Consider the following 26,532-nt stretch of genomic DNA (forward strand, 5'->3'; position numbering starts at 1 on the left):
CATTTTAGTTGCATAGATAACTGGTTGAGAAATCATGTAACTCGTTCGAGTTGTCGGAATTGTATGGTAGATAGTATGAGCATGACATTGAGAATGTAAATATATGTATATTTTTTGTAAATATAGAATCAATCTTTTCTTCTGCAGTTCTTTTCCTTTTTAATTACAAATTGCAGAATTTATTATATCTTTTCTTCAGACATGGTTATATGATAGGATAGTACAGAGAAAATTAATTATATATTTTCAGGAGGAAATTTATAAAGAAAATTATATATTTGAGCTCAAATATAAAAATTGTAGTATTCCGCTTTTCATTAACGTGAAAACATTGATGAGAGAGTTCATAGATATATTTAAGTAACATTTATGAGTTAAATATAATATAATATAATATAATATAATATAATAGTGAATCGTGATTTAATAGATTTTATTAATTGGTCAATTAGTTTAAGTACAAATGGTACGTATTGAAAGTTAATAATTTTGAAAAATAAGGTTTTAATACCTCATTTTCATAAATTGAGCTCATAAATATTATTATTAAATATTACGAAGTGTTATATAAGTGGATTGAAATTTGATCTGGAAATTTTGATGATTTGTGGTTAATTAAAAAGAACTAAATCATAAAAATTATAAAAGTTAATCGCTATTGAATTTTATTGATTAAAATGATTAAATAGTAATAGTTTGAGCATTAAAATTAATGACAATTATTCCATAATGGTTTATAGTAGAGTGGTATTGTTTGTTATAATAGTAAAAATAAAAGTATAATTAAAGTTAAAGTTAAACTCAAATATAATAAAATATAAACCAAACTTATCGTCTCTTTCATTTGGTCATCTTCACCGTTTGGGAATAAGAAATAGAAGAGGAATTCATTTTTGAATGCTTAAACAATCGGCACTCTTGCATGGTAAAGAAATCAATTCCATTTCTTGTAATATTTATATTTTGATATCATTGTAATTAGGTTCAGTTAATTTATATTTTCGATTTCAAAATTATTAAAGATTTTAAAATTTTTCATTGATAAAATTTAGATGCTTTTGATAGAAAATGGTAGATTTGAAAGCTATAAAATGTTTAAGCATTATTTGAGAAAGTAAATTTTGTTAATTTTGCATTTAGGGATTAAATTATGAATATGTCAAAAGTGACATTAAATTTCTGTAAAATTTAATTTTTTAAGGGCTGTAAAAGGACATAAATGAAATTGGAATGAAAAGCGAAGCTCAATTGTGAAAGTTATACTTGTTTCGGTTTTAGGGACTAAATTGAATAAAATTTAAAAATTAAAATTTAGGAAATTTATATAAAATGAAATTAAAAGATTATAAGCATGAATTTGTGTGTTATTATGATATTGATATTGATATTGATATTTTGAATCTTAACTATTATATATATAGATCAAGTTGTTGACTTAGGTGAAAAAGGGTAAAACTATCAAATAGTCCCTAGTATCTAAAGCATTACAGTTTTGTCAGGTAAGTTCATACAATATAAATTTATTAATTATCTATTGAGTTTCATCTGTATGTTCATTAATGTCTTATTGATATCTTGAATTGGCTATGAATTAGTATCTAAATTGAGAAAATTGAAATGGATTGTTGAAAAATGGTATATGTTGAAAGTAAAACCCGATGAAATTAGTAAAAGTCTCGTATATGAGATTAGGGTTATTTCCCCCAGGTTCTGAGCTCTAGCATGTGTTGTGGACTCGAGAATATAGGTATATTAAGTCCTGATCAAACTAATTATTGTGTAGGTTTAACCCTAACATGTAACGAACCGTAAGTCAGTGGTGCCGAGAAGCATACTTCCGGATCCCCGATTTCACGAATCGGGCTAAAAAATATTATTATTATATTTTTGGGAGATACCTTAGTAATGAATTAAATGATAATTAGGTTACTTTAATTATTAGTATTTGAAATTTTAAGTACAAGGATTAAATTAAATAGGTGATAAAATCTATATTGATATTAAATTGCAAAGTGGTATTAGATTAAGGATTTATTCATTAAATAGACCGACAATTATGATGATTTTAAGTATGTATAAATTAATTATATAAATATATTATGTACATGGAATCAATAAGAAAAGAAAATGGATTAGAATAAATATAATATAAATGAAAAGAAATTGTTTAATAAGAAATTAAAGAAATAGAAGAGAGGGGGAAAAAGAAAGAGAGACAAGTGTAAATAAAAATTAAAAGCTTCATTTTGCTCTTGCATGCCGAAAAGGGGGAGAATATTTCAGCCACATTGTTCATGCTTTAAAGCTCAAATTGGTTAGTAATTTTTGGTTCTTATTTCATGGATTTTGTGCTTTTGGAATCCTAAGATCATGAGTTAAATAACTCATGTTGAAATTTTTACAATTGTTGATGTTGGAACAAGTTAGTATGGTAGAAAAATCAAAGTTGTTAATGTTATTGGGGTAGATTCTTGGAATTGGAATGGAAGTGGAAAGAAGTGAAAGATAGTCCATGAATTGGTGCATTGAGATTTTTAATTGAAGCAAACTTTAAAATGTGAGGGTAAAATTTATAATTTTGTGAAGTATAAGGACTATTTTGGTGGATTATTCTTATGCTGGAAATTTGGGATTTAATTACTAAGTTCATTAAGTAAATAAAATATTTTGTGATATGAATTTGGTTAGTATTAACCAACAAGGAGTAAAATGTTATAAATAAATCTAGCATGGTGTGTGATTTTATAAAATTTGAGATTTTAGGGACTGTTAATAAATTAATTGTATATTTGGTGAGTTATTAAACTTAGAAGGAAATATGATCAATTTAATTTTGATGTTAATGTTTGAATTGAGTAAATGGTTATTGTTGTTAAATAAAAGTACGGACTATGATCTAGGATTGATTTATTTTAGTAAAAACAAGAATGGTATTAATTGAGTTAAATTGTTAAACTTAGATCAAGAAAAGAATAGATTAGGCATCAACCGTGGGAAGGAAAAGATCATGAGTAAACATCTGTCGTATTTTGGTAAGTTCGTGGACTCGAACTTAATCTTTCTAATTACTATTTAATTAATCAATGCTAATCTAGCTCTTGATATAAAATGTACGTGTATTATCGATTTAATGTAGAGGAAAATGAATGAGGAATTTGTGGAAGTAAATAATTGTACAATCGTTGATATATTCGACTAGAACTGGGCTCACTATGGATTTTGTCGTTATAATCGACTAGCGCTGGGCGGAATCTTTGTCTGCTTGTCTGACTAGTGTTGGGCACACAATCGTCGGTTTATCCGACTAGCGCTGGATGCAAATACCGTTGGTTCATCCAACTAGAGCTGGACTCACATTTAATATGGTCGGTATATCCCACTAGTGCTGGGCGTAAACATTGTTGGTTTATCCAACTAGAGCTAGGCTCACATTCAATACTATCGGTTAACTCAACTAGTGCTAGGCGCAAACTCCTCTAGGTTTATCCGCTAGACACCAGGTGCCACGTGACTAATAGGTCATACAACAAGGTTACTTGAATTATCGAAAGAATTGAAGTTTTTATTTGGTTAAGTTATAATCTCAAATTATTATTAATTGTTCTTGTAATTAGCTAAATAAATGAAATCTATTAAATGTAAATTGATTTGCATGTTTGCAGTTAGATAAATAGTAGAACCGAACTTGACATCCTTCAGGTATCTCGTATTCAATGTTGGTGATGTTTTCTTTTGTGTTTTTGGCATGTACCTAAGATGCAAATTTAGTGATAACGTCCCTTTTGTTTAGTAAGTCCTAGGGAATATGATTTCACAAGTTTAAATGATTGTAAATACATGTTTGAAGTTTTATGCAATACTTGAAATTTAATGCTGCTTAAATGATTTGGTCATTTTGGTGATTAACTTAGGTTGTTTGTTTGGTAAATGAAGTAAAGCCATTCTTTGTGTCACTTTGGTTGTGAATTGAATGGAATGATATATGCAAGTTGTGCATTTACCAAATTCAATTGTAATGGCCTAAATTTAAGGTTATCGGAACAGTGGTTTCATAACCACAAATCTGATTTAAAGATAAATTTATTTTAATATTTTTGCATGAACATTGATATGATAGGAAAATTTTATGAAAATATCGATAGAAAAATTTTACCAATTTAGTGGTTAGTTAGAAAAAGAAATTATTAAAAAAATTAGGTAAAAACAAGGTATCGAGACCTCAATCTCGTAAAATCGAGTTGGAAATATTTTTATAAATATTTATGAAATTTTAGTAATGTGGTATTAAAATTTTGTTAGGAAATTTTAATGTTTGGGTAGTCAATTAAATAAAAAGGACTAAATTGGAAAAGGTGTAAAAGTGATTGGGATGATTAAATAGCTTAAGTATCTAATGAGAAGGGATTTAAAAGGAAATTAGACCCAAAATTTATTTGGGCTGGACGGCAAGGGAATGAAATCAGCAAGAAAACGGATGATTTAAGGGCAAAATTGGAATATTGCATAATTAACTAAATAAAATTAAGACTAGTATGAAAATATCGAGATTTCTTGTGATTTCTCTTCATTCTCATCAGCCAAAACACCATAGGAGGGGTTCTTTAAGCTGGTATTTTATAATTTTTGCACCAAGTGAGTTAATCCTTACCTTTTTCTTATAATTTTTGTGTTTTTAAGACTTTTACAACTAGGTCCTACTATTAATTCATTAGTTTTTGATTTCATGTATGAAATTGAAAGTCACCATGGTTGAGTGCTGTAAGTTTATGATGAAATAGCATGAAATTGAAACTTTAATTTGTTTATGAGATGATTTTATTAGGTAATTTCAATAGAAATTGATTTTTAGGACCTACTTGTGAAAATGTTTGGAATTAAAATCTAGTGCTGAAATTTTGATTCCAAAAAGTTATAAAGTAGTTTAAAGTGATAGAATTAAGTGTTAATTGAGAAAAATCAGCTCAATTGAGAGGCTAATTGAGTAGAGACGAAATTATTATTTATTAAAAGTTTAGGGGAAAAATAATAATAAACATCTTGTACTAAAACAGTTTTGGACAGCAACAATAGGCTAATTTTGAAAAATCACCATAAATTGTGAAAATCGAATTAGAAGATGAAAAAAATATGGGATTAAATATTATTGAGTCTAGTTTCTCACAGAAGAAACGGTGTAAGCAATAGAATTGTAAATCATGGGATATAATAAATTTTGTGAGACAAGGTTAGAATGAATTTGGGTTCCCCTGTTCTAACTTTGGAAAATCATAAAAAATTGAATAAAAATAATTAGAGGCTTAAATTTAAATTTTTAGAATCCTGAATGAGTCTATATTTTTAGAATCCTGAATGAGTCTATCTTCAATAGAAATAAACGGGAATATTATTTGAATTTTTTATGAGGAGATAATTAATTTTTAGTCGGTTTGTATGTTTTGGAAGGACTGCATAGTCGGTTCGTTAACTTACTGCGTCAGAGGTTGGCGAGCCAAAGAGACAAAATGGCGTGGGATTCGCCATTGAGAAGCGTTGATCTAGCATAGATTACTGGCTAGAGTCAGGTTCCCTAAAAATCGTAAATCTAATCTTTGGAGCTGGTGGTCGTAGGCGTCCTCTTCCACTATAACTGGCTTACTTGAGTCAAGAAGGATCATCCAAAAGCCAAGGATTGAGCCCAAGGAGGAATGAGACAACCGGAGGCTGAAACTTTCCCATAAGAATTTCTTTTCTCTTAAAACTCTTTTATTATTTTTATTATTTTCGTAAACATAATTTCAAGAAACTTTAAATTCTGTTTTATTTTATTTTCGCTTCCAAAATCAATTCTTAAATTCTTTTTTATTTTTTTCCAGAACGCAGTTTTCTTGGGCACGATTCGCCTGAGATTTCGAGACAAGCATTCGTATAATCCGGTCCCCGAGGATTCACCATACTTCCCTTTACTATTTCTTTTTCATTATTTTACAGGGAATAGGATATTTTTGGTGCTCTCAACGACCGCATCAGTATTGAAAATATTAGGTAAATATAATTCTTGTTACATGAGCTTAGTAAGCACAAAGTGCTTACCCTGTTTCCTTTTCTCCTGTTTTATAGTGTTAAGAGCTCGGAGGTCGGATTCGGTTGGAGACACATCACACTATCAACCTCAATATTTTGGTATATTAAGAAACTTTATTTTGGAAATCAATGGCATGTATGAGTTAATAAAGTAAAAGTTAAGGTGTAATGAATGCAAAGTAAGCCATTGGTTTGGCTAACAAATCCTAGTTTTGGTATGTGACGAGGTTATCTTATGAATATGCATGAATCTATCTTGAAAATATGTTGAATTGGATTGGTTGATATGGATTGGTCTCGGTTTAAAATTACAGGGAAGGTTAGATATCTATAAAGGGGTTACATTGAGTTTGAAAAAAAAATTTAATTCGTAAACTCCGGTAATGCCTCGTACCCTATTCCGGCAACGAATATGAGTAGGGGGTGTTACATCAATAATTTAAATGTTTGAGCTTTGAATGAGGTACCTATGAATGGTATATTGGTTGTTGTTGATAAAATTAAATGTGGTGTCAATGAGGGAACACTGATTAGGCACCTAAGATGCTTGTTTGAGCATGTTTGATTATGTTTTGTTGTTACTTAAGGCCCTTTTAAAATGTGCTTAGATGGGTTAAATGATCATGCTTGATTTGATTTTGGAAAAGCTTGTTTTAGATAAAGATTTTGTCCACATGGCTGGCGACACAGCTGTGTGTCCCTTGTAGGTTCCTTTGCATGCTATTCATGTTGTTACATGGCCTAGCTCACGGGCGTGTGAGGCCATTTCAAGTGTCACACGGCCTGGCACACGGGCGTGTGGCTTGGCTGTGTGACCCAAGTCAGTGAGTTACACGGGTATAGGCATGGGCACGAACACGGACACGGGCTGGGATACGGCCATGTGTCCCTACTTTGAATGCCCACATAGTCTGAGACACGGGTGTGTGTCTTGGCTATGTGAGTCACACGGTCTGGTCACACAGTCGTGTGACCCTTGTAGCCAAAATTTTGCAATTTTCTCTTTAACTTTTCAAATAATTTCTATTTAGTCTTGAAATGTTTTTAAGGAAATTTTAAGACCTTTAAAACTCGATTTAGGGACAATTCGCATCTTTCTTGATGATTTAATATATGCTTATAATTATTCATGAATTGATTGTTAAACATTTCGATTAGTTGTTAATACTTTGTAACCCTACTATAGCGACGAATACAGGTTTGGGGTGTTACATAACAGGTGACCAGGCGCTATTATTCAATTCGTGTAGGTTTAATCCTGACGGGTGACCAAACACTATTATTCAATCCATGTAGGTTTAACCCTGATGGGTAACGCATTATAGTTCATTATTTGTGTAAGTTTAACCCAAACAGGTAACCAAACACTATTACTTTCATTTGTGTATGGAGTTCTTTTACGAAGTTTAATCGGATAGAATTATGAAATGAAAACATGATGATATGACATTGGATGTTGGCAAAAGAAAGTGTCGAAACCATTTTTTTTGAAAAACGGGGATCAAATTTGGTTTTGAAAATGAAAAAGAACATGGGAGTCGCCACCAATCTTTTTGGTTTAGGTGCGGTCGGATCACCTAGAAATTTGGTCGTTTTAATAAAACATTTCGATTTACTAAAACAACGATTTTGGTCTACGAAGTTCAAGAAAACGGGTTCGGGAGTCGGTTACATACAAAGAAGGATTAGCACCCTCGTAACACCAAAATTGGTACCTAATTGATTAATTAATGTCTTGATGTTGAAAATTTGATAAGATTTTGCAAGAAATTTTAAATACGATCCCTTGATATGAATGTTTGAAAAACTTGAAATGGATAATAAGATTCTCTTGTTTCGAAGAAATACAATATCACATCCAACACGTAAGACACGATATTTCAACCTTCGATACCAAAATCGTCTCATAATTTCCAAAATTTGTGTATTGAAAATTTAAAAAGGATATTCGATCGTTTAGTCAAACAATGAATCGAAACCCAACACGTAGGGCACAATTTCTCGAAATTTCCAAACGCCAAATATTGCCTTGTCTAAAAATCTCAAAGGAATGCAATAGTATGAAACAATTAAGATTCTCTTGTCTCGAAGAAATAAAATATCACATCCAACACGTAGGACACGATATTTCAAACCTTCGATACCAAAATCATCTAATAATTTCCAAAATTTATATATTGAAAATTTAAAAAAGATATTCGATCGTTTGGTCAAACGATAAATCGAAACCCAACACGTAGGGCACAATTTCTCAAAATTTCCAAACGCCAAATATCGAAGTCGACCCAAAACACATTAATTTTGACTTGAAAAAAAAGGGTGGAACCATTGACTTTGGATTAACAAGTTGAAAACTACAATGCGACAATTACGAATGATGAATAAGCATGGAACAATATACATGGATAAGATACTATGCAAATGGGTAACAATAATATAAAAATACAAACGAACGAATTATAATACACGATGACAATAATTACATAACATAGGTCACTTAGATACCAACATTAATAATCAAAAGAATGAAATAAACTACATGAAACCTTTTAAAATAGATAATGAGACAATTTTAAATAAATAATACATAGAAACGAGTTTAAATTAGGTATTATAAAAACAATTTAAAGGAATGGTATAGTACAATCTAAAATAATTGATGCACAAAATGATTTCAAAATGCAACTTAAGATGAATAGTGTATATAACAAGTTGAAAGAATACATAGAATATCTAAAATAAATAATATATGAAAAACAAATTTTAAAAATATAATATATAAGAAGTATGTAAAACAATTTAATACAAGTAATATATTAAATCTTAAGGTAAATAATAATAAAAGGTTTGCAATAAAGAACTTAAAATCGTTTACATATAAAATAGTATAATGAATAACATATGAAAACTTAAAATAAATAATATATATAATGATTTAACATAAATAATGTATAAAATATTTAGAATAAATGATATGAAAAGAGAAATTTGAGATAAAATAACGTATAAAAATCGTTTAAGCAAAAAGTATGTGTATATATATATATATATATAATATTTAAAGTACAAAGATACATATAACAATTTCAAAATGAATACTACGTATGATGATTTAGAAGAGATAATATATGTAAAATATTTAAAATTGATAATAGTTTAAAACATATGATATGTTCAAAAATAGTGACAATAATAATAGTAATAATAATGTAGATACAAAAAAGAAGAAAGAAAAAATATATAACATGACAAGTATCAATATAAAATTAATAATATGATGATTGTAATAATAATAATGTAATAATAAAAAGTAGTGAATGATAACAATACATTAATAGGAATAATAATAGTATGTCGATAATAACAATAATGGAAGATAATGATAAAATAATAATAACTAAGGAATAATAATAATGCTAACAATAATATAATGTAAATAATACAACAAGAGAATGAAAGTAATAATGATAATAATAGTAAATAACAAGCATAAAAATAAAATATAATTAAAAACAATGATATTTAATTGATTAATAAAATAGCAAAAAGAACGAACATGGACCAATTTGAAATTTAAACAGATATTCATGGCAAATTTGAAAGAAAAATAAAAGAGAGAATGACCAATTTGAAAACGCGAATGATATGGGAGGACCAGATAGGTAATAAACCCGTCTCCCCCAAAACGCGCAGTTCTATCAGGGACCCGAATAAAATATTAAGGAAATTTCAGGGGGAAAATTAGAAATAAAAAAAGAATTGGACCCTATTGAACCAAGCCTCAAAAGCGGAAGGACTGAGGGCGAAAATATACCCTCAGTCCAAAACGCGCGGATCCTAGGTCGGGTTAGGGTCGGATTTTAGGTCTGGGTCCTTAAACGACGCCGTTTTGAGGCCATGGGAACGGCCTTAAACAATGTCGTTTTATACTTCTTATAAAAGGCTAAATTTTCTTCAAAAGCTTCATTTCACCTGTGCTTTAAAACAAAAAAAAAAAAAGGAAGGGAGTTTTGGGTTTTTTGGGAGCCTCTGTTTCCGGCGATTGGACCACCGTTCGTCCGTCGCCGGCGACCGCTGTGCACGGATGCCGGAGGTACTAAACGGATCCCTTTTTAACCCTTTCACTCTCATTACCTCAAATCTAAACCCCAAACACGCAAAAACCTCCTAGCAAGTCGGAGAAAGCCAAAGGAACCTTCCGATTCCGACTTCCCCAACTCGACATAGGTAAGACCGATCGTATTCCTCTCTTTTTTATGTATGTACACAAACTATACTGAATAAATTTGTAAAAAATGTGTAAGAACAGAACGAAAGACCACCTTTTCGGCCGAATATCCTTCGATTTTTTGATTGATTTCTTTTTGTAACATAAAAAAAATTGTTTTTTCGAGGTTCTCTTATAGCCAAATACAAAGGCCTTCTTTTACTGTTTGTTACTGTTTTGCTATGCTTTTGCTTCTTTGCTTTCTTTTTGTTTCTATTTTGCAGGCCTAGGCGAAGTCAACGGGGGTGGGTTCTTGCCATTTTAGTGCAACCGGAAAAAGGGAACCAGGCCTCGGGCGTTGGGCGTGCCGACGAAGCACGTGTGAGGGCTACAGCGCCAGGGGGAAACTAGGGTTTCCTAGTTTGCCAAAAAAATGGCTTGAGTTTTGGGCCAATCGGGCCACCAGAAAAATTAGGTTAGGGGTTTAAGTTAATGGGTTTGTAATTGGGTTTTGGAAATATGGGCCTATTTAACTTTGTAACTGGACATTTAATGGTCTTGGGACTTTATTTGGTTTTTTTTTTGGGTTTCTAATGGGCCGGGCAAAATAGGGCTCTTACAGAAAGTTTATAACATGGATAGTTAATAAAAGTTAGTTATGATAGATATATGAACTATTGTGGTTATGTTTATGGTTTGTACTTAAAACCTTATGTATTTAATGAATGTTTATGATAAGTATATATGATACAAATTGAATGGTGCACGTGAGCAAATAGATAAATTAGAAAATGAATTCATGGTATACATTGGGTTGAATTTGGTAATTCACCATTTGAAGCTATATACATATATATGGATTTGGCTTAAACCTCATTTGGTTGATGTTGCTTGAATGCCATGATAGGTTGGGTAAGTGATTAAGGTAAGCTAATTGTTTATATTGTATGAGCTTACTAAGTATTTTATAATACTTACTCGTGTTACTACTTTTTTTATAGATTTTGGACGTTTGGAACGTGTCGATTGGATTAGTGAGAAGCACATATCTTTTGTCTTCCAATTCGGTACACATTTTACATTTCAAGTTTGGTTATTTGTGACATATACATAGGTTGGATTAACGTATTACAATAGTATGAACTTTGGTATAATAGCTTAGTATATAAGCTTATGTTTGTGGTTTGATATTTGATTTACGGTAAATGTCAAGTTTGATGTTTTGTATGGCAATATGCATATGATTTAGATGGTGGTATGAAATAACTATAGACTTTGGTTTGTGATAAGTAAATGTTATATTTGGCATTGTTGAAGTTGAGAAATGAGATAGTTAAAACATGACAGTTGGTTGATTTGGGTTTAATGTTTGTTAGTGCCAATAAAGGTGTATTGGTTGTATATTTAAATGATTATGTGAATTGATATTTTGGTCTGGAACTGTGTATGTTTTGGTATTAGTTTGAATGACAAAATGATATTATAGGCCACTTTGTATAGTATGAAACTTACTCAAATAGGTAATTAATGCTGCACACGAGCTATCATACAGTCGTGTATCACACATGGGTGATTGACACGACCGTATGTGCTACATATTTATGTTAGTTTTTAATTGATATAGCCATAGTGAGTTACACGGGCTAGCGGTACGACCGTGTGACCTTGGATTTCACGACATTAGACTGCTACATGGCTTAGGGACACGATTGTGTGATACAGCCCCACATGGTTGTGTTATATAACCCCACATGGCCTCAACTTGATTTATAACCGAACCGAAAATTTTTTCAAATACAATAATCGAACCAAAATATTTCGCTTAATTCTATCGATTAACCAAAATTTATATGTTTTTTGTCTTTTGGTTAAAATAAGTATAAAACATATAAAAAAATACATTGTTAATATTCATTTTCTTTTATTTAATAGTTCAAAAAACTTTATATAGAGGAGAATACATTAAATAAGACTTTAGAAAAATTATTAACCGACTTTTGACCTAATTAAATTTGACCACCAACCGATTTACCAAATTAAATTGATTCGGTCAATTAATTCAATTTTAACCAACCTGTGAACACTCCTACCTATCCCAGGCTTGCCCTATATGCTAAATTGCTAATATAAACATGTCGTTTATATATTTTTCATTTTCTTTAACGTCTTTAATTGTTAGTTTGATTCTCAGAATCAAAAGGATATTTTCTTAGATGTCAAACATGTAAAAACTACTAATGATTAGTTTGTTTTTTTCTATATATATTTTCTAATTTTGCAAGAAAATCTGGTTTTACAGCTTCATTTTTCTGGGTTATAAAGGAAAATGATACGACAGAATCTAAATAAACCTCCCAAAACACCTGTTATAGTTTTCTCCATTAAAAACATAACAACCTTTTGGAATCAAATACCTAAAATTGGAATCCCAAATCCAATCTCTTACAAACAATTTAAATAATTTTCTCCTGTTTTCCTTTCATTACAGTCAAAGCTACAAGCTTTTGGTGTCTTTTAAGACAATTTTCAAGCCAAAAAAAAGAAAAAAAACAGACATTAATGAGGATGATTACGCTAAGTTTCGCCGTCCATTCATTAAATTTACCTCTTATGATATCTTCTCTTACAGCCCTTGGCATTGCTATTGTCTTATTATCCTGCATTGTTGGAGCCTGCATCATTGCTACCTCGTTCGTCTTCATATTCATCTACGTCATCTGCGAATGTCTCAGTTGGCCGATATTCGAAAAGTTGTTTTCCGATATTCTAAGGAGAGGGATTCATCGAGTCCGGGCTGCGACTTACCGTGCCATAATCGTTAACTACGTGCAACCATTGGATATGCTTGAAGGTTTCCCAGAGAGCATAAATGGGAGATTGTTGTTGAGGCAACAGGCCTTGGACAAACTATTGCCACCAATGGCTTATGGGGTGGATAAACATGCATTGAAATCGAGCGAGTGCCCGATTTGCTTGGACGATTATGTGGTTGGTGAATCGTGCAGGGTTTTCCCTGATTGTAAACATATGTTTCATTTGAGTTGCATTGATCATTGGCTCAAGAATCATCTAACATGCCCTGTTTGTCGGAAATGCATTTAAGATGCATAAAAACATTACATGTAATGATCATTAAAAAGACAGAAACAATTTAAAACCATGAATCAGTTTGATGTTTCAAGTTGATATCTATTTTCAAAGTTTTTCCATGTATTCGAATTTTGAACGATTATACCTGCAATCTCGAGTACCTGTGGCTGAATATGCATCGGATATAAATACTGGTTTCATGATACATAACTGTTTAGATTACATTAGACTTTGGAAACTTACAATACAACAGACGAGTTTACAGAATTATTTCGGAAACAGAACACAGGAACATTTTCATGGTAAGCACAAGTAGTAGTAACACAAGCTGTCACCTCTAGGGGCTAGATTTCAACGGTGATTGCTCCTCTGAATCGATTGGAAGCTTGTCATATGTCGCTGATTCACGGAACCGCTTTGGAAGGAAACAACGACCGCTGAGGCGCTGTTGGAAGTATATGATTGCAGCAAAGAACAGGCCCAACATAGGAATAATGATGTCCCAAGCGGTTGAGTAGTAATCTGCAGTAGGATCTGCATAAATGTACGAGTCGTTCATATCAACATAGTTGTGTACCCTGTAGAGATCATATCCGTGAGGGACCATGCGAACAAGGGTGATTCCGATATAAAAGAACCGAGAAAGAGCTGGTTCTCTCGAGTTTAAGAACATGTTGAAGATGATTTGGGGGAAAAGAAAGGCATCAAGGATCAAACCAGCATATGCTCTTGAACCTCCTAAAATGGTCTGCTCTATGTAGTATGACGAATGCTGTCTTGTGGTGCCAGTGATTAAGCCTCCGGCTATGTATACAGGAAGGCATACATAGAGCCCCCTCTTTTCCGCAATCCACAACGGCTTGTTCTTTCCCTCAGAACATCTAGCAGTCCATGAGAGCATCAGAAGACGGAAATGCATCAGAAAAGCCACCATTGTGACTGCTCTAATGACCACCTCGTTCATTTCTAGCCATGTTCCGCTTCTTGCCCAGACAGTTCGTTCACTATCTTGATTGAACATTGCTTCGAGATTTAGAACCAAAGGCATCAAGTGTCCCAGGGCTAGGATGACGAGCATTAGAAATGAAACCGAAGGACAAACAGCAGGGAGCCTCCTCACATGAAAGATTTGAAGTACTACAAAGACAATTGCAAGAGTGTTGGATATGACAGACATGATCATCTCGAAATCCATTCTCCAAACTGATTCCATTGCCCAGCTACCATAATAAGCTCGTCCTGAAAACTCCAAAGTTTCGAAGTGCAGATGATCGGTTTTGACACGCGTGCTCTCGATACTTCCCTTTATATTACTTCCTTTCCTATCTGAGTCCAATGGAGGAAAATGAACATTTACAAGGATGTCGCAGTCCGTTGATCCGTTGAGTGACCTCAAATGTCTGCAGCCAACCATGCACAGATGACCTGTTTCAGCATCATAAACCCCTTCAGCAGAAATTCGGATTTCTAAATATCCATTTGAAGATTGGTTAAATGAATTGAGGCCATGATCCAATTTCAAATTATGTAGCTCAATTCTCATCTTATAGCTGATATTAAGCAAGCTACCACTGGCAATTGATTCAACACCAGCACTTTTAGGTCTTGAGCTTGAGGATGGTATTAGAAGGGGAAACCTCTGCTGAGGTTGATCGCCGACTGCAAGAGGATTGGAAGAACCCCATCCGATACTTCTCTTTTGATATTTGATTGACATACTAAAAGCCATGTCTTGAGAATAGCCATCTAGGTACTCTTCAGTACTGTTCCTATTACTACTCTTCTTTGGGCATGACTTCTTCACTTTGTCAGTTTCCTCGTACTCATACTTCAAGCCTTGAAGTTGAAATTGCCCCCGGTTATTGTCAGTATTCCGGAACATGATCCTATTGAAGAAACCAGATTGATTCTTGTGCTTGTCACTCCAAATTTCACCCACAACAGTACTTGTATTTCTGATAGATAGGATTGCAGGGAATCTTACGCTCAACCTTGTTGTGCAGTCCCCAACATGAGACTTCTCCAAGGAGCTGCTTGTTGCATCTTCGATCCGGCAAGCAATGATACAAAGCCGGTTCTGCTTTGCATCCCAAGATCCTTCTCCAATTAAAGAAGTACTGAAATTGGAAGAAGCATAATACCTCGTATAGGCATCATCCTGAAACTCTATCAGAAACCTCAAGCTTAGCTTATCATCCGAGCACTGGATCGTCCTCAAATGCATGAACCGAGGCAAATATCCAATACCATCACCAAAGGGACTGCAACTCTTTGAAGAATCACAACCACTTGCATATTCCAATTCAAAAGCAGTTTGTCTATAGAACATATCACAAACAGTTATAGTCCTTGACAAGCTGAGGGATGACTTTTTGGGGACATCAGTTCCCCCTGGGCACCCTTGACTAAACTGTTTCGCGACCTTGGTGTATTTGTAACTCCCTTGAGGAAACATCAACACCGAAATTGGCTCAAAGTAATTCGGTCCATCGGCAGGATTCAAGCTATCCATGGTTCCAGTGATCAGAGTATTGATATCACTAGAGCTCTTGACATTATTGAACTTAAGAACAGCTGCAAGATGGAGCACATTACCTTCTTTGGAGTAAGTGTAGCCTGATCCCACCATGCAAAGCTTCCCGGTCGTTCTGGACCAGAAGCCATGTAAATCGAACTCCAGAGCTCCGCGACTACTCGAATCACTTGAATACGAATGGTAGTATCCCCTACCATTGGAGAAACTTCGTTCATAGTAATACGAGGTTTCGAAGATCAAGTTTCCTTCAACCTTAAAGACATCCTCAGCATTTGTTTTATAAACGTGGTGTGTTTCGAAAACGAGAACTTTCGACACAGGTCCATAGTAATACCCATCGGAGCTACGGTTCAGGACATTATCCCCACCACTGTAGTAACCATTTTGACGTCCAGGAAATGGTGAGATGTTGAACTCCTCATCAGCTGGTTTTGATTCATGAACAACTGGATCACAGTGAAGCCCATAATCAGACTCAGTTGCAGTGACAGAGTCTACATTAATACACATGAAAAAGATGATAAACAGCAAGGAAGTACAAAAAATCAAAAGCTTAGATGAAGTAGAGAATATGGAACAATCCATTATAACAAGGCTTGAATTTCTTTTAAACAAGATTGGAATGAAGTACCCAGTGCAAACCAGGAAATGAGTTTTAAGTATAAATAATCATACAGCTCTCACTTGTTGTGCCAATAGTATGGTCCTTACTATTTCGTAGGAAGTTTCCAAGTTCTAGAGCTTGGAAAAAAATGGCATCCTAGGACTTTGAGTCAATCCTTTATAATTTTTGAAATATTAAATTGAAAATTTTAGCATTTTTGAAGGTTAAAAACCAAACATGTAATTCGATGTTTGGTTTGATTCCTCATACAAGAATAAATGTATATATTCAATACATGTAAAATGGGAGCAATAAAAGAAAAACAAAAACCCTCATATATTCAACTGGTTAATTATTAGTGCCCTTAACTAAGTTTTGGTTAGGTGAGTCTGGTTTCTTTGTTTCATTCAGCAGCAAAAGTCTTTTGGGACCCTTACATTAATCGTTTCTATTTAGTGTTTACTCTGCTTAGTCTTGGATGGAACCAATGAAAGCATAGCAAAACGGTTAATGTCATTAATCATCATTAAAAATTAATGGGTTTTGTGGGATTTAGAAAGATGATAATAGGTAAGGAACAAAAAAAGGGGCAGGGTAAAAAGTAAGAGTTTTTTTTTTAAATATAAGTCTAAAAAATGAGTTTGAAAAAAAAATAGCTATTTAGAAAATGAGTCAAGTCTTGAGCAAGATTTGTTTGGCTTAACCCGAATTTGACAATAAATTCTGCTGTTGTTTGTTGCTATTTATTGTTATATTTTTGTTTTGCTACTATTTTGTTATTATTTTTTTGATATTGTATAACTTTTGTTTTATTGTTAATTTTGCTACTATTTTAGAAGTATTTATTTGTTAAGTTACAATTATGTTAGTGTTATTTAAATATAAAAATATTTTTTATATATATTTTTAACTTGTTACGAGATATTTATTTTAATATTTTTAATCTATTTGATTTATTATATTTTTAAAATTTATTTTTATATAAAATAATACAAACAAGCCAAATCAAACTCAAATTAATTATTTTTTCCGAATCGAATTTAAACAAAAATTTAAGCTCCTAATCTAGTCGTAAAAAACCAACCTATTTTTTTACTGAACCGACCTATGATAACTCTAAACCAATCCTGCCATATTAAATACGTTAAGAAAAATTTAGTCTTCCCTTGAGTACGAAATAAAAACATTAAAAAAAATCAAAATTTATATAAAAATAAGAAAATATATGATTATGATATGAAAACAAATAATGCCCTCTCAGAAAAAACAGCTAATGGAGCTAAGGGGTGGGTCCAAGCTAAATTTTGGCCCAGTCTTGGGTTTGAAGGCTTTTCCTGAAGTTGACTTTGGTATGGCTGAAACTTTCAACCATGCTTTCAATTTATAAAATAAACCCATAATTTACTCTTTAAAAATGATAAATAAAAATCGACATTGATATTTTTGTCCCTTATTCCCGAACTTATGAAGTAAGAGAAAATGTCAAATTACACCCCTCAGACATTTTACAAAAAGCAAATCCTGAAGTTTTAAATTCAGTTGATCCATATTTATTTTATTCAATATTCAAATTTTGATATTGTAAATATTAAACATAAATTTTACATATCATAAGTGAATAATAATACATATTTTAATAAACATCAAAGTTGAATAATTATAAGAGATTAAGTGGTGAGATTAGATACAATAGTAATATTGTAGCGTGAGATAAAAAATGAGTTAAAAGGCACTAATAGCCTATCTAAACCCATCCAAACCCATGCTAAGATACATACATAAGAGACAGACACCAACCGAGAAATACACAACAAATGAATTACTAAACTTGTGACAAGTTTATGATTCACTGACCATCGGGATATTCTCATAGCTTTCTGACCATCTAAATCTCTTAGGAACAATGCAGCAACCACCAAATTGCTGCTGCAAATAAATGATTGCAGCAAACAGCGAAACACCAATAGGGATAATCACATCCCAAACATTGGAGAAAAAATTCTCAGCTGGGTTCGCATAAATGAATGTTCCCTTGTATTCAACATAGCTGTGGTCACAGTAAAGATCATATACATGTGGCAGCAACCGAACCAGACTGGTACCGATATAGAACGAGGGCCTAAGTGCATTTTCTGCAGAGTTAGAGAATATATTGAACAGTATTTGGGGCAAAAGGAAACCATCTGAGATTAAACCTGCATACGATTTCAGGTCCTCCAAAGTCGAACGCTGCCAGTAGTCAACGGGACTAATGGGAAGCAACACGATGTCGCGTTTATAGTTTGCCCTATCGACAAGCAGAACAATGATTGCACCAGAAACATACAATGGTAGTGTCACAAGCAAAGTCATTTTCTCAGCAAACCATAGGCCTTTTCCGTTTCCATCTTTTGATCTACTTGAAAATGCTTGCTGGAGAATACGGAAATACAACAAGAACGCTACCATTGAAGTAATCCTTATGATTACCTCATTTGCTTCGAGCCATCCACCGGTTTGAAACAACACGGTACCTTGATCGTTTTTATGGTAGAATAAAGCTTCATAGTTAAGCACCAGAGGAATCAGTTGACCTAAGGCAAGGATCACAAGCATAACAAGCGAAGTAAAGGGGAGTCTATTCGGATGTCTTTTCGAATGATAGAGTTGAGGTCTCACAGATAGACATACAAGTGTTTGAGATATTACAACCAAGGCAATCTCAAGATCCATGGTCCAAATGGTATGCCTTGCTTGCTCCCTATTGTAAGCAACTGAAGACACATCTAGATGATCAAAGTATAGAAGATCAGATTTCTCCCGTATGCTTTTGATTTCCCCCCGAATATAACCTCCGTTCTCCAGCCCTTTTACTGGAGCAAATTGAAAGTTAAGAAGAATGCCACAGTCCATAGAATCATTTCCGAGCGGTTGGTCGAGCTTTCTGCAACCAATCATACACAAACCTCCAGTGTCAGCATCATAAATCCCTTCAGCAGTGATCTCCATTTTCTCATCAGGTACAATAGATGCATTATCTTCGTCAGTTAACTTCGGAGGAGTGTGCCATTTGATATCTATCCTGTAGCTAATATTGGCACGGCCCTGAGGTTCCCACCTTGTAGGCTTCGAGAAGTCATCACGGATAGAAGCAAAACTAAGACGGGCATGCATGTACAACTGACTATTCACGGTCAGAGCATTAGCAGAACCCCATCCAGTCCTTCCTTCAGAACTTTCAACCAACATGTTGAACTTCATCCCGATTGAATTGGGACTAGGATACCTTCGTCTCCTGTTTCTCCCAAGTTTCTTTTCCGGGCATAAATTCCTTACTCTGTAATGTTCAGTGTATTCATACTTTAAATCAGGAAGAGCATGCATGTGATTTTCAGTACTTCGAAACAGGATATTTTCAAAGTAACCTGAATCTTCCTCAGTTTTGTTGGTCCAAATTTGCCCCATTATGGTACTGGTCTCTTTGATAGACCATATCGTGGGGAACCTCAAGCTCAGCCTTGTTGTGCAATCTCCAACGTGAGCATTAGACCAAGAGTTTGCTATATCAAGAAACCGACAAAGCAAAACGTGCAACTGATTCTTCTTATCATCCCATATTCCTTCTCCAATCAATGTTTTGCTGGGATCGAAACGCTTGTCATGCCTTGAATGCTTGATATTATCATCAAACTTTAAGAAAATCCGAACTCTCTTTAGAACACCCGTACAATTAATGGCACTTAAAGAGATAGAACTAGGCAAATTCGCAATCACCCCATCACCAGGGAGGCACTTCTTGCTGGATCTGCATCCTGTATACTGCAAATTAAATACATTTCTAAATACAAGGCTCGTGAACTTTGAACAAAAGGATCTTCCTTGCAGTACACTGTCTATTGGAAAATTCTCTTCGAAATCACTTTCGCCTGAAATTTCGTCCGCGGAATCTCCGGACACAATAGTGAACTTGTAATTCAATTGTGGAGGCATCAATATGGAGATTGTTTCAAAATAATTGTTATCATTGCTAGGACTCAAACTCTCCAAAGTGCCAGTAATCAAAGTAGTAATGCTACTTGAAGTCTTGATATTATAAAGCTTAAGAACAGCTACAGGTGTAAGCAGAGTACCTTCTTTTAACAATGCAGAACCTGTTCCAACCATACAAAGTTCCCCTGAAGATTCGGACCAGAAGCCGTGGAGCTTTAAAATGAACGGGTTTGAATAATCAGCGACCACAGGTGGCACGCGAGGTGGAACTGAAATTTGTGATGACCCACTTCCGTATAAGACGCTTTCAAGAAGACCTTGGAGCTCAAAGCTTCCTTCGATCATAAACACGCCATCTTTATCGGTTTGCCTCACTGCAGTGGTGTAAAAAGAGAATAAATTTGTATGCCTGGTTATGTTTGCAGTAACAACTCTGAAATCTCCATCAGAGTAGTAGAAACCAGACTGGGATGGACCAAATGGACCAAACTCGTAAACGGGAGGTTCCGATTTGGGGACTGGCTCGGGAACAATTGAATAACAATGATCGGAGTAAGAGTGTGCAACAGATGAGACAGACTTCACTGAGAAACTAATGCAAAGAAGGGAAATTTGGAACGTACATAGCCATAGAAATATTGAATGTTTCATTGCCTTTGTAATTTGAAAGAAGGAACTATTCAGTTTTTGATGTGTAAATGAAGTTGTGGTACATATATCAGAAATGAATTTTGTTGAATTTGTCAATGTCAAGTTTCCAGCATACTTAATCAAAATATTTTTTTATTATAGAATGGATAAAGACTACATCAAAAGTCCAGAAAGTCATTGGAATCTCCCCGATTAGATATTTTTCTTTAACAGGCCTGCATTGTCTCTTTTCTGCTGGAAACTTATTAAATGTTGACATAATTTGTATAATAATAATTTATTATGTAAATGGACCGAACTCGTAAATGGGAGGTTTGGAATTGGGGCCTCACTCAGGAACAATCGGAGAACAATGATCGTACATAGCCATTGAAGTATTGAAGGTCTCATCGCCTATGTAATTTCAAAACAGGAACAAACAGTTTTTTGAAGTGTAAATGAAGTTGTGGTACATATATCAGAAATGAGTTTTGTTGAATTTGTCATTTATAAGTTTCCAGCTTCCAGAATCAAAATATTTGTTTATCATAGAATGGATAAAGACTGCATCAGAAGTCCAGAATGTCATAGAAATCTCCCCAAGTAGTTTTTTTCTTTAACAGGCCTGCATTGTCTCTTTTCTGCTGGAAACTTATTAAATGTTGACATAATTTGTATAATAATAAATGGAAGATGGAATATAAAGGGATGCAACTATAGGGTGTCTTTGGTGACAGTTCATACAGTGGGTCGAGAGGTGCAAATGGCGTTCACGGAAGAGGAGAGGTTTAGGAATTGCTAGAGGGGAGAGGGGAAGAAGTTAGTTGATAATGTTGTTCTCTCTCTTCACGAGTTTTGGAGATTTATTCAAGGGAGATATGCGTAGGCCACATGTCTTTTCTTGGTTGGCAGGTTCACTTAGGATATGCAGTGTAGATTTCTGGTTACCTCAATGATGTAACTTGATGTGATGGAATTACAAAGCATGTTAATTATGAATGATAGGGGTCTCACTAGAGTGATTGAGCTTGGCATTACCTTAATCATGGACGAGCGTGGTGCTTGGCGGAGTATCTCTCTAATGGGATTTGATGGGATATTTAGCTGGATATGTCTTAACACTCTTGAATCAAAGTACATTTTTAGGAAACATTTTTTGAACCAAAAGCACAAGTTTCTTGGGGTACATACATAGTAGATAGACACTGACTGGGAAATACACACCAAATGAAGCACTAAACTTGTGAGGGACTTATGATTGGCCCACCGCTTGGATTTTTTCATAGCTTTTCCGCCATCTAAATCTCTTTGGAACAATGCAGCAACCACCAAATTGCTGTTGCAAGTAAATGATTGCAGCTAACAGCAAAACACCAATAAGGATAATGACATCCCATGCAGTGGAGAAAAAATCCTTTGCAGGGTTCGCGTAAATTGATGTTCCCTTGTATTCAACATAGCTGTGGTCACAGTAGAGATCATATGCATGCGGCAGCAACCGAACCAAACTGGTACCGATATAAAACGAGGGGCTAAGTGCATTTTCTCTAGAGCTCGAGAATATATTGAACAGTATTTGGGGCAAAAGGAAACCATCTGAGATTAAACCTGCATATGATTTCAGGTCATCCCAAGTCGAACGCTGCCAGTAGTCAACTGGACGAGTGGGAAGCAACACAGTGTCGCATCTATAGTTCGCCCTATCGGCAAGCAGAACAACGAATGCACCATAAAGATACAATGGTAGTGTGACAAGCAAGCTCATTTTCTCAGCAAACCATAGGCCTTTTCCGTTTCTGTCGTTCGATCTACTCAAAAATGCTTGCTGGAGAATACGGAGCTGCAACAAGAAAGCTACCATTGAAGTTATCCTTACGATTACCTCATTTACTTCGAGCCATCCGCCGGTTTGAAACAACACGGTACCCTGATCATTCTTTTGATGGAATAAGGCCTCATAGTTAAGCACCAGAGGAATCAGTTGGCCCAGGGTAAGGATCACAAGCATCACAAGTGAAGTAAAGGGGAGTCTATTTGGCTGCCTTTTCGAATGATAGAGCTGAGATCTCACAAACAGACATGCAAGTGTTTGAGATATTACAACCATGGCAATCTCAAGATCCATGGTCCAAATGGTATGCCTAGCTTGCTCCCTGCTGTAAGCAACAGAAGACACATCTAGAGGGTGAAAATAAAGAAGATCAGATTTCTCTCGTATGCTTCTGATTCTTCCCCGAATATACCGTTCGTTCTTGAACCCCTTTACTGGAGCAAATTGAAAGTTAAGAATAATGTCACAGTCCATAGAAGCATTTCCAAACTGATCAATCGATGAAATCTTTCTGCAGCCAACCATACACAAGCCTCCTGTGTCAGCATCATAAATCCCTTCAGCAGTGATCTCCATTTTCTCATCAAGTGCAATAGATGCACTACCTTCGTTAGTTAACTTCAGAGGATTGTGCCATTTGATGTCTATAATGTAGCTAATGTTGGCTCGGCCCTGAGGTTCCCACCTTGTAAGCCTCTCGAAGTCATCATTGATGGCAGCAAACATAAGGTGGGTGTGCATGTACAACTGATTATTCACGGTCAGAGCATCTGCAAAACCCCATCCAGTCCTTCCTTTTGAACTTTTAACCGATATGCTGAACCTCATCCCGGAAAATTTGGGACTAGGGTACCTTTGTCTCTTGTTTCTTGCAAGTTTCTTTTCCGTGCATAAATTACTTACTCTGTCAAGTTCTGTATATTCGTACTTTGATCTATAAAGAGTGTCGATCCGATTCTCAGTACTTTGAAACACAATTTTTTCAAAGTAACCTGAATCATCCACAGTTTTGTTGGTCCAAATTTGCCCCATTATGGTACTGGTCTCTTTGATTGACCAGATTGCAGGGAACCTCAAGCTCAACCTTGTTGTGCAATCCCCAACATGTGCATTAGACCAAGAGTTTGTGATGTCGAGAAACCGACAAAGCAAAACATGCAACTGATTCTTCTTATCATCCCATATTCCTTCTCCGATCAATGTTGTGTTGGGATCAAAACGCTTTTCATGCCTTGAAGGCTTGGTATTATCATCAAACGTTAGCAAAATCTGAACTCTCTTTAGAACATCCGAACAATCAACAGCACTTAAAGACATAGAACCGGGCAAATTTGCAATCACCCCATCACGAGGGAGACACTTCTTGTTGGATCTGCACCCTGTATACTGCAAATTATATACATTTCTAAATACAAGGCTTGTGAACTTTGAACAAAAGGTTCTTCCTCGCAACACATCATATACCGGTAAATTCTTTTCGGGATCACTTCCATCGGAAAGCTCGTCAGTGGAATCTCCAGACACAAAGGTAAACTTGTAGTTCAATTGTGGGAACAACAATATGGAGATTGGTTCAAAATAATTACTATCATTGCTAGGACTCAAACTCTCCAAAGTGCCAGTAATCAAACTAGTAATGCTACTTGAAGTCTTGATATTATGAAGCTTAAGAACAGCTGCAGGTGTAAGCAGAGTACCTTCTTTCAAGTATGAAGAACCTGTTCCAACCATACAAAGTTCCCCCAAAGATTCGTACCAGAAGCCGTGCAGCTTCAAAATAAACGGATTCTTATAATCAGCAACCGTAGGCGGTACGTGAGGTGTGGAAACTGAACCTTTTGATGATCCACTTCCGTATAAGAGGCTTTGTAAAACAAATGGACTTTGGAGCTCGAAGCTTCCTTCGATCATAAACACACCATCTTTATCTGTTTGGCTCACCGCAGTGGTGTAAAACGAGAATGAATTTGTATGCCTGGTTATGTTTGAACTAACAACTCTGAAATCTCCATCAGAGTAGTAAAAACCAGATTGGGATGGACCAAATGAACCGAACTCGTAACCGGGAGGTTCGGAGTTGGGGACTGGCTCGGGGACAATTGAAAAACAATGATCAGAGTAAGAGTGTAGAACAGATGAGACAGGCTTCACTGAGAAATTAAAGCAAAGAAAGGAAATTTTGAGTGTACATAGCCATAGACACATTGAAGGTTTCATTGCCTCTGTAATTCCAAAGAAGGAACAATCAGTTTTTTTATGTGTGAATGATTTTTCGTTGTTGTTGAATTTGTCATTTTCAAGTTTACATAAATTATATAGTTGAAGCATCCAAAACCGAAATGTTTGTTTATTAGAGATTGGACAAAGACTGCATGTGGAGACAATTTGCTACAAACATTTTTCTAATTTCTGAAACTGATATGCATATATGCCGAGAAGGTATCATTGGAATTGATTAGAAAGCAACTTATTAAATGTTGACATAAATTGTATAATAATAAATGGAAAATGACAATATTTTCTCTAGCTCATCCTAAATTACTTGCATTCGCGGACGAGAAACATAAATCATTTATAAATTTAGATTTTTTTTTTATTTTTTAATGTAAGAAGTGAGTCTAGTAACTAATCCTCCACATTCGATAGACTCATTGAGTGATTAGATGTTGACCAAATCAAACAATTTCTTTTGGACAAAACAAGTGTTAGTACAAAAATTTCGGTGAGAAAACACCCAAATACATGAATGGAACTCGAACAAAAAAAGAAAAAAATAGGACAAGGCTCCAAAACGTGTATCAAACCACTATTTATATTCGCCCCCACTTATTTTTGGTGTGCAAAAAAATTCCTCGAGGATACAATGAAAACTCATTCCTATTTATAGGAATTTTCATTTATCTTTATAGAGATGTCTTTCAATAAGCATCTTTTCTAAACAATAATGTCTCTAAAAAATATATAATTATTCATTTTATATTTAACTATTCAAACAATATTGCTTGAATAATTTTTTTCAAAAATCAAATGATATAACTTTTGACCAATGACCAAAAGATTTATCTTTTGATTAATTTCATCAATTCATTTATAGTTATTGGAACACTATAAATATTTGAAAATATTCCAACAATCTCCCCTCATTTTCAAAATATTTTAGATTTTGATATTCTTGGAAATCAATTTGTATAAATAAAGGTGTCTTACGATTGAACCTTCAATTAGCGAAAACATGTTAAAGTTAATCCAAATTACATGGTAGACTAAGTTTTGAACCAACTATTTCATTTGATTAACCAAACACATTTTACACAATGATTTCAATATCAATCAATACATAGTATCCAAGGACACTATTATGGTCATGTGTCTGTGTCCTCTTTTCATACGTGCTGTCAGAACCAAGCCTTTGAGCTTCTAGAAGCGGCCACACTTCCATTTACATAGGTAAACCCCATTAAGAGTGTTCTCATAATTATAACACTCTACCATATTTATGTTATGGGTCCATTAAGAGTACATTATTGATCATTCCCTTATCATTACGAGTACCTAGCACTTTAATCTTAGGATAGATTTATTTATAGTACTAACAGTCACATACT

At 34.3% G+C, this 26,532-nt stretch overlaps 4 protein-coding genes across 4 annotated transcripts; 1 reads left to right on the forward strand and 3 right to left on the reverse strand.

The window, feature by feature from the left end:
* The first annotated feature begins 12,754 nt into the window (after positions 1–12,754).
* LOC108480908 (putative RING-H2 finger protein ATL19) lies at positions 12,755–13,470 on the forward strand. Its single transcript, XM_053030676.1, has one exon. The coding sequence runs from the start codon at positions 12,827–12,829 to the stop codon at positions 13,367–13,369; it is 543 nt and encodes a 180-aa protein (XP_052886636.1). The 5' UTR covers positions 12,755–12,826; the 3' UTR covers positions 13,370–13,470.
* A 224-nt stretch (positions 13,471–13,694) lies between these two features.
* On the reverse strand, positions 13,695–16,478 carry LOC108481639 (uncharacterized). Its single transcript, XM_017784748.1, has one exon. The coding sequence runs from the start codon at positions 16,476–16,478 to the stop codon at positions 13,695–13,697; it is 2,784 nt and encodes a 927-aa protein (XP_017640237.1).
* A 1,858-nt stretch (positions 16,479–18,336) lies between these two features.
* LOC108481640 (uncharacterized) lies at positions 18,337–21,117 on the reverse strand. Its single transcript, XM_017784750.1, has one exon. It carries the CDS (start codon positions 21,115–21,117, stop codon positions 18,337–18,339), a length of 2,781 nt encoding a protein of 926 aa, XP_017640239.1.
* Positions 21,118–22,207: 1,090 nt separating this feature from the next.
* Positions 22,208–25,204, reverse strand: LOC108481641 (uncharacterized). Its single transcript, XM_053019209.1, has 2 exons — positions 24,743–25,204; positions 22,208–24,697 (listed from the first exon to the last, which is right to left on the reverse strand). Exons 1-2 carry the CDS (start codon positions 25,142–25,144, stop codon positions 22,349–22,351), a joined length of 2,751 nt encoding a protein of 916 aa, XP_052875169.1. The 5' UTR covers positions 25,145–25,204; the 3' UTR covers positions 22,208–22,348.
* Positions 25,205–26,532: the final 1,328 nt, after the last annotated feature.

The sequence above is a fragment of the Gossypium arboreum genome, chromosome 1 (genome assembly GCF_025698485.1).
Source record: "Gossypium arboreum isolate Shixiya-1 chromosome 1, ASM2569848v2, whole genome shotgun sequence".
NCBI classification, from domain to species: Eukaryota; Viridiplantae; Streptophyta; class Magnoliopsida; order Malvales; family Malvaceae; genus Gossypium; species Gossypium arboreum.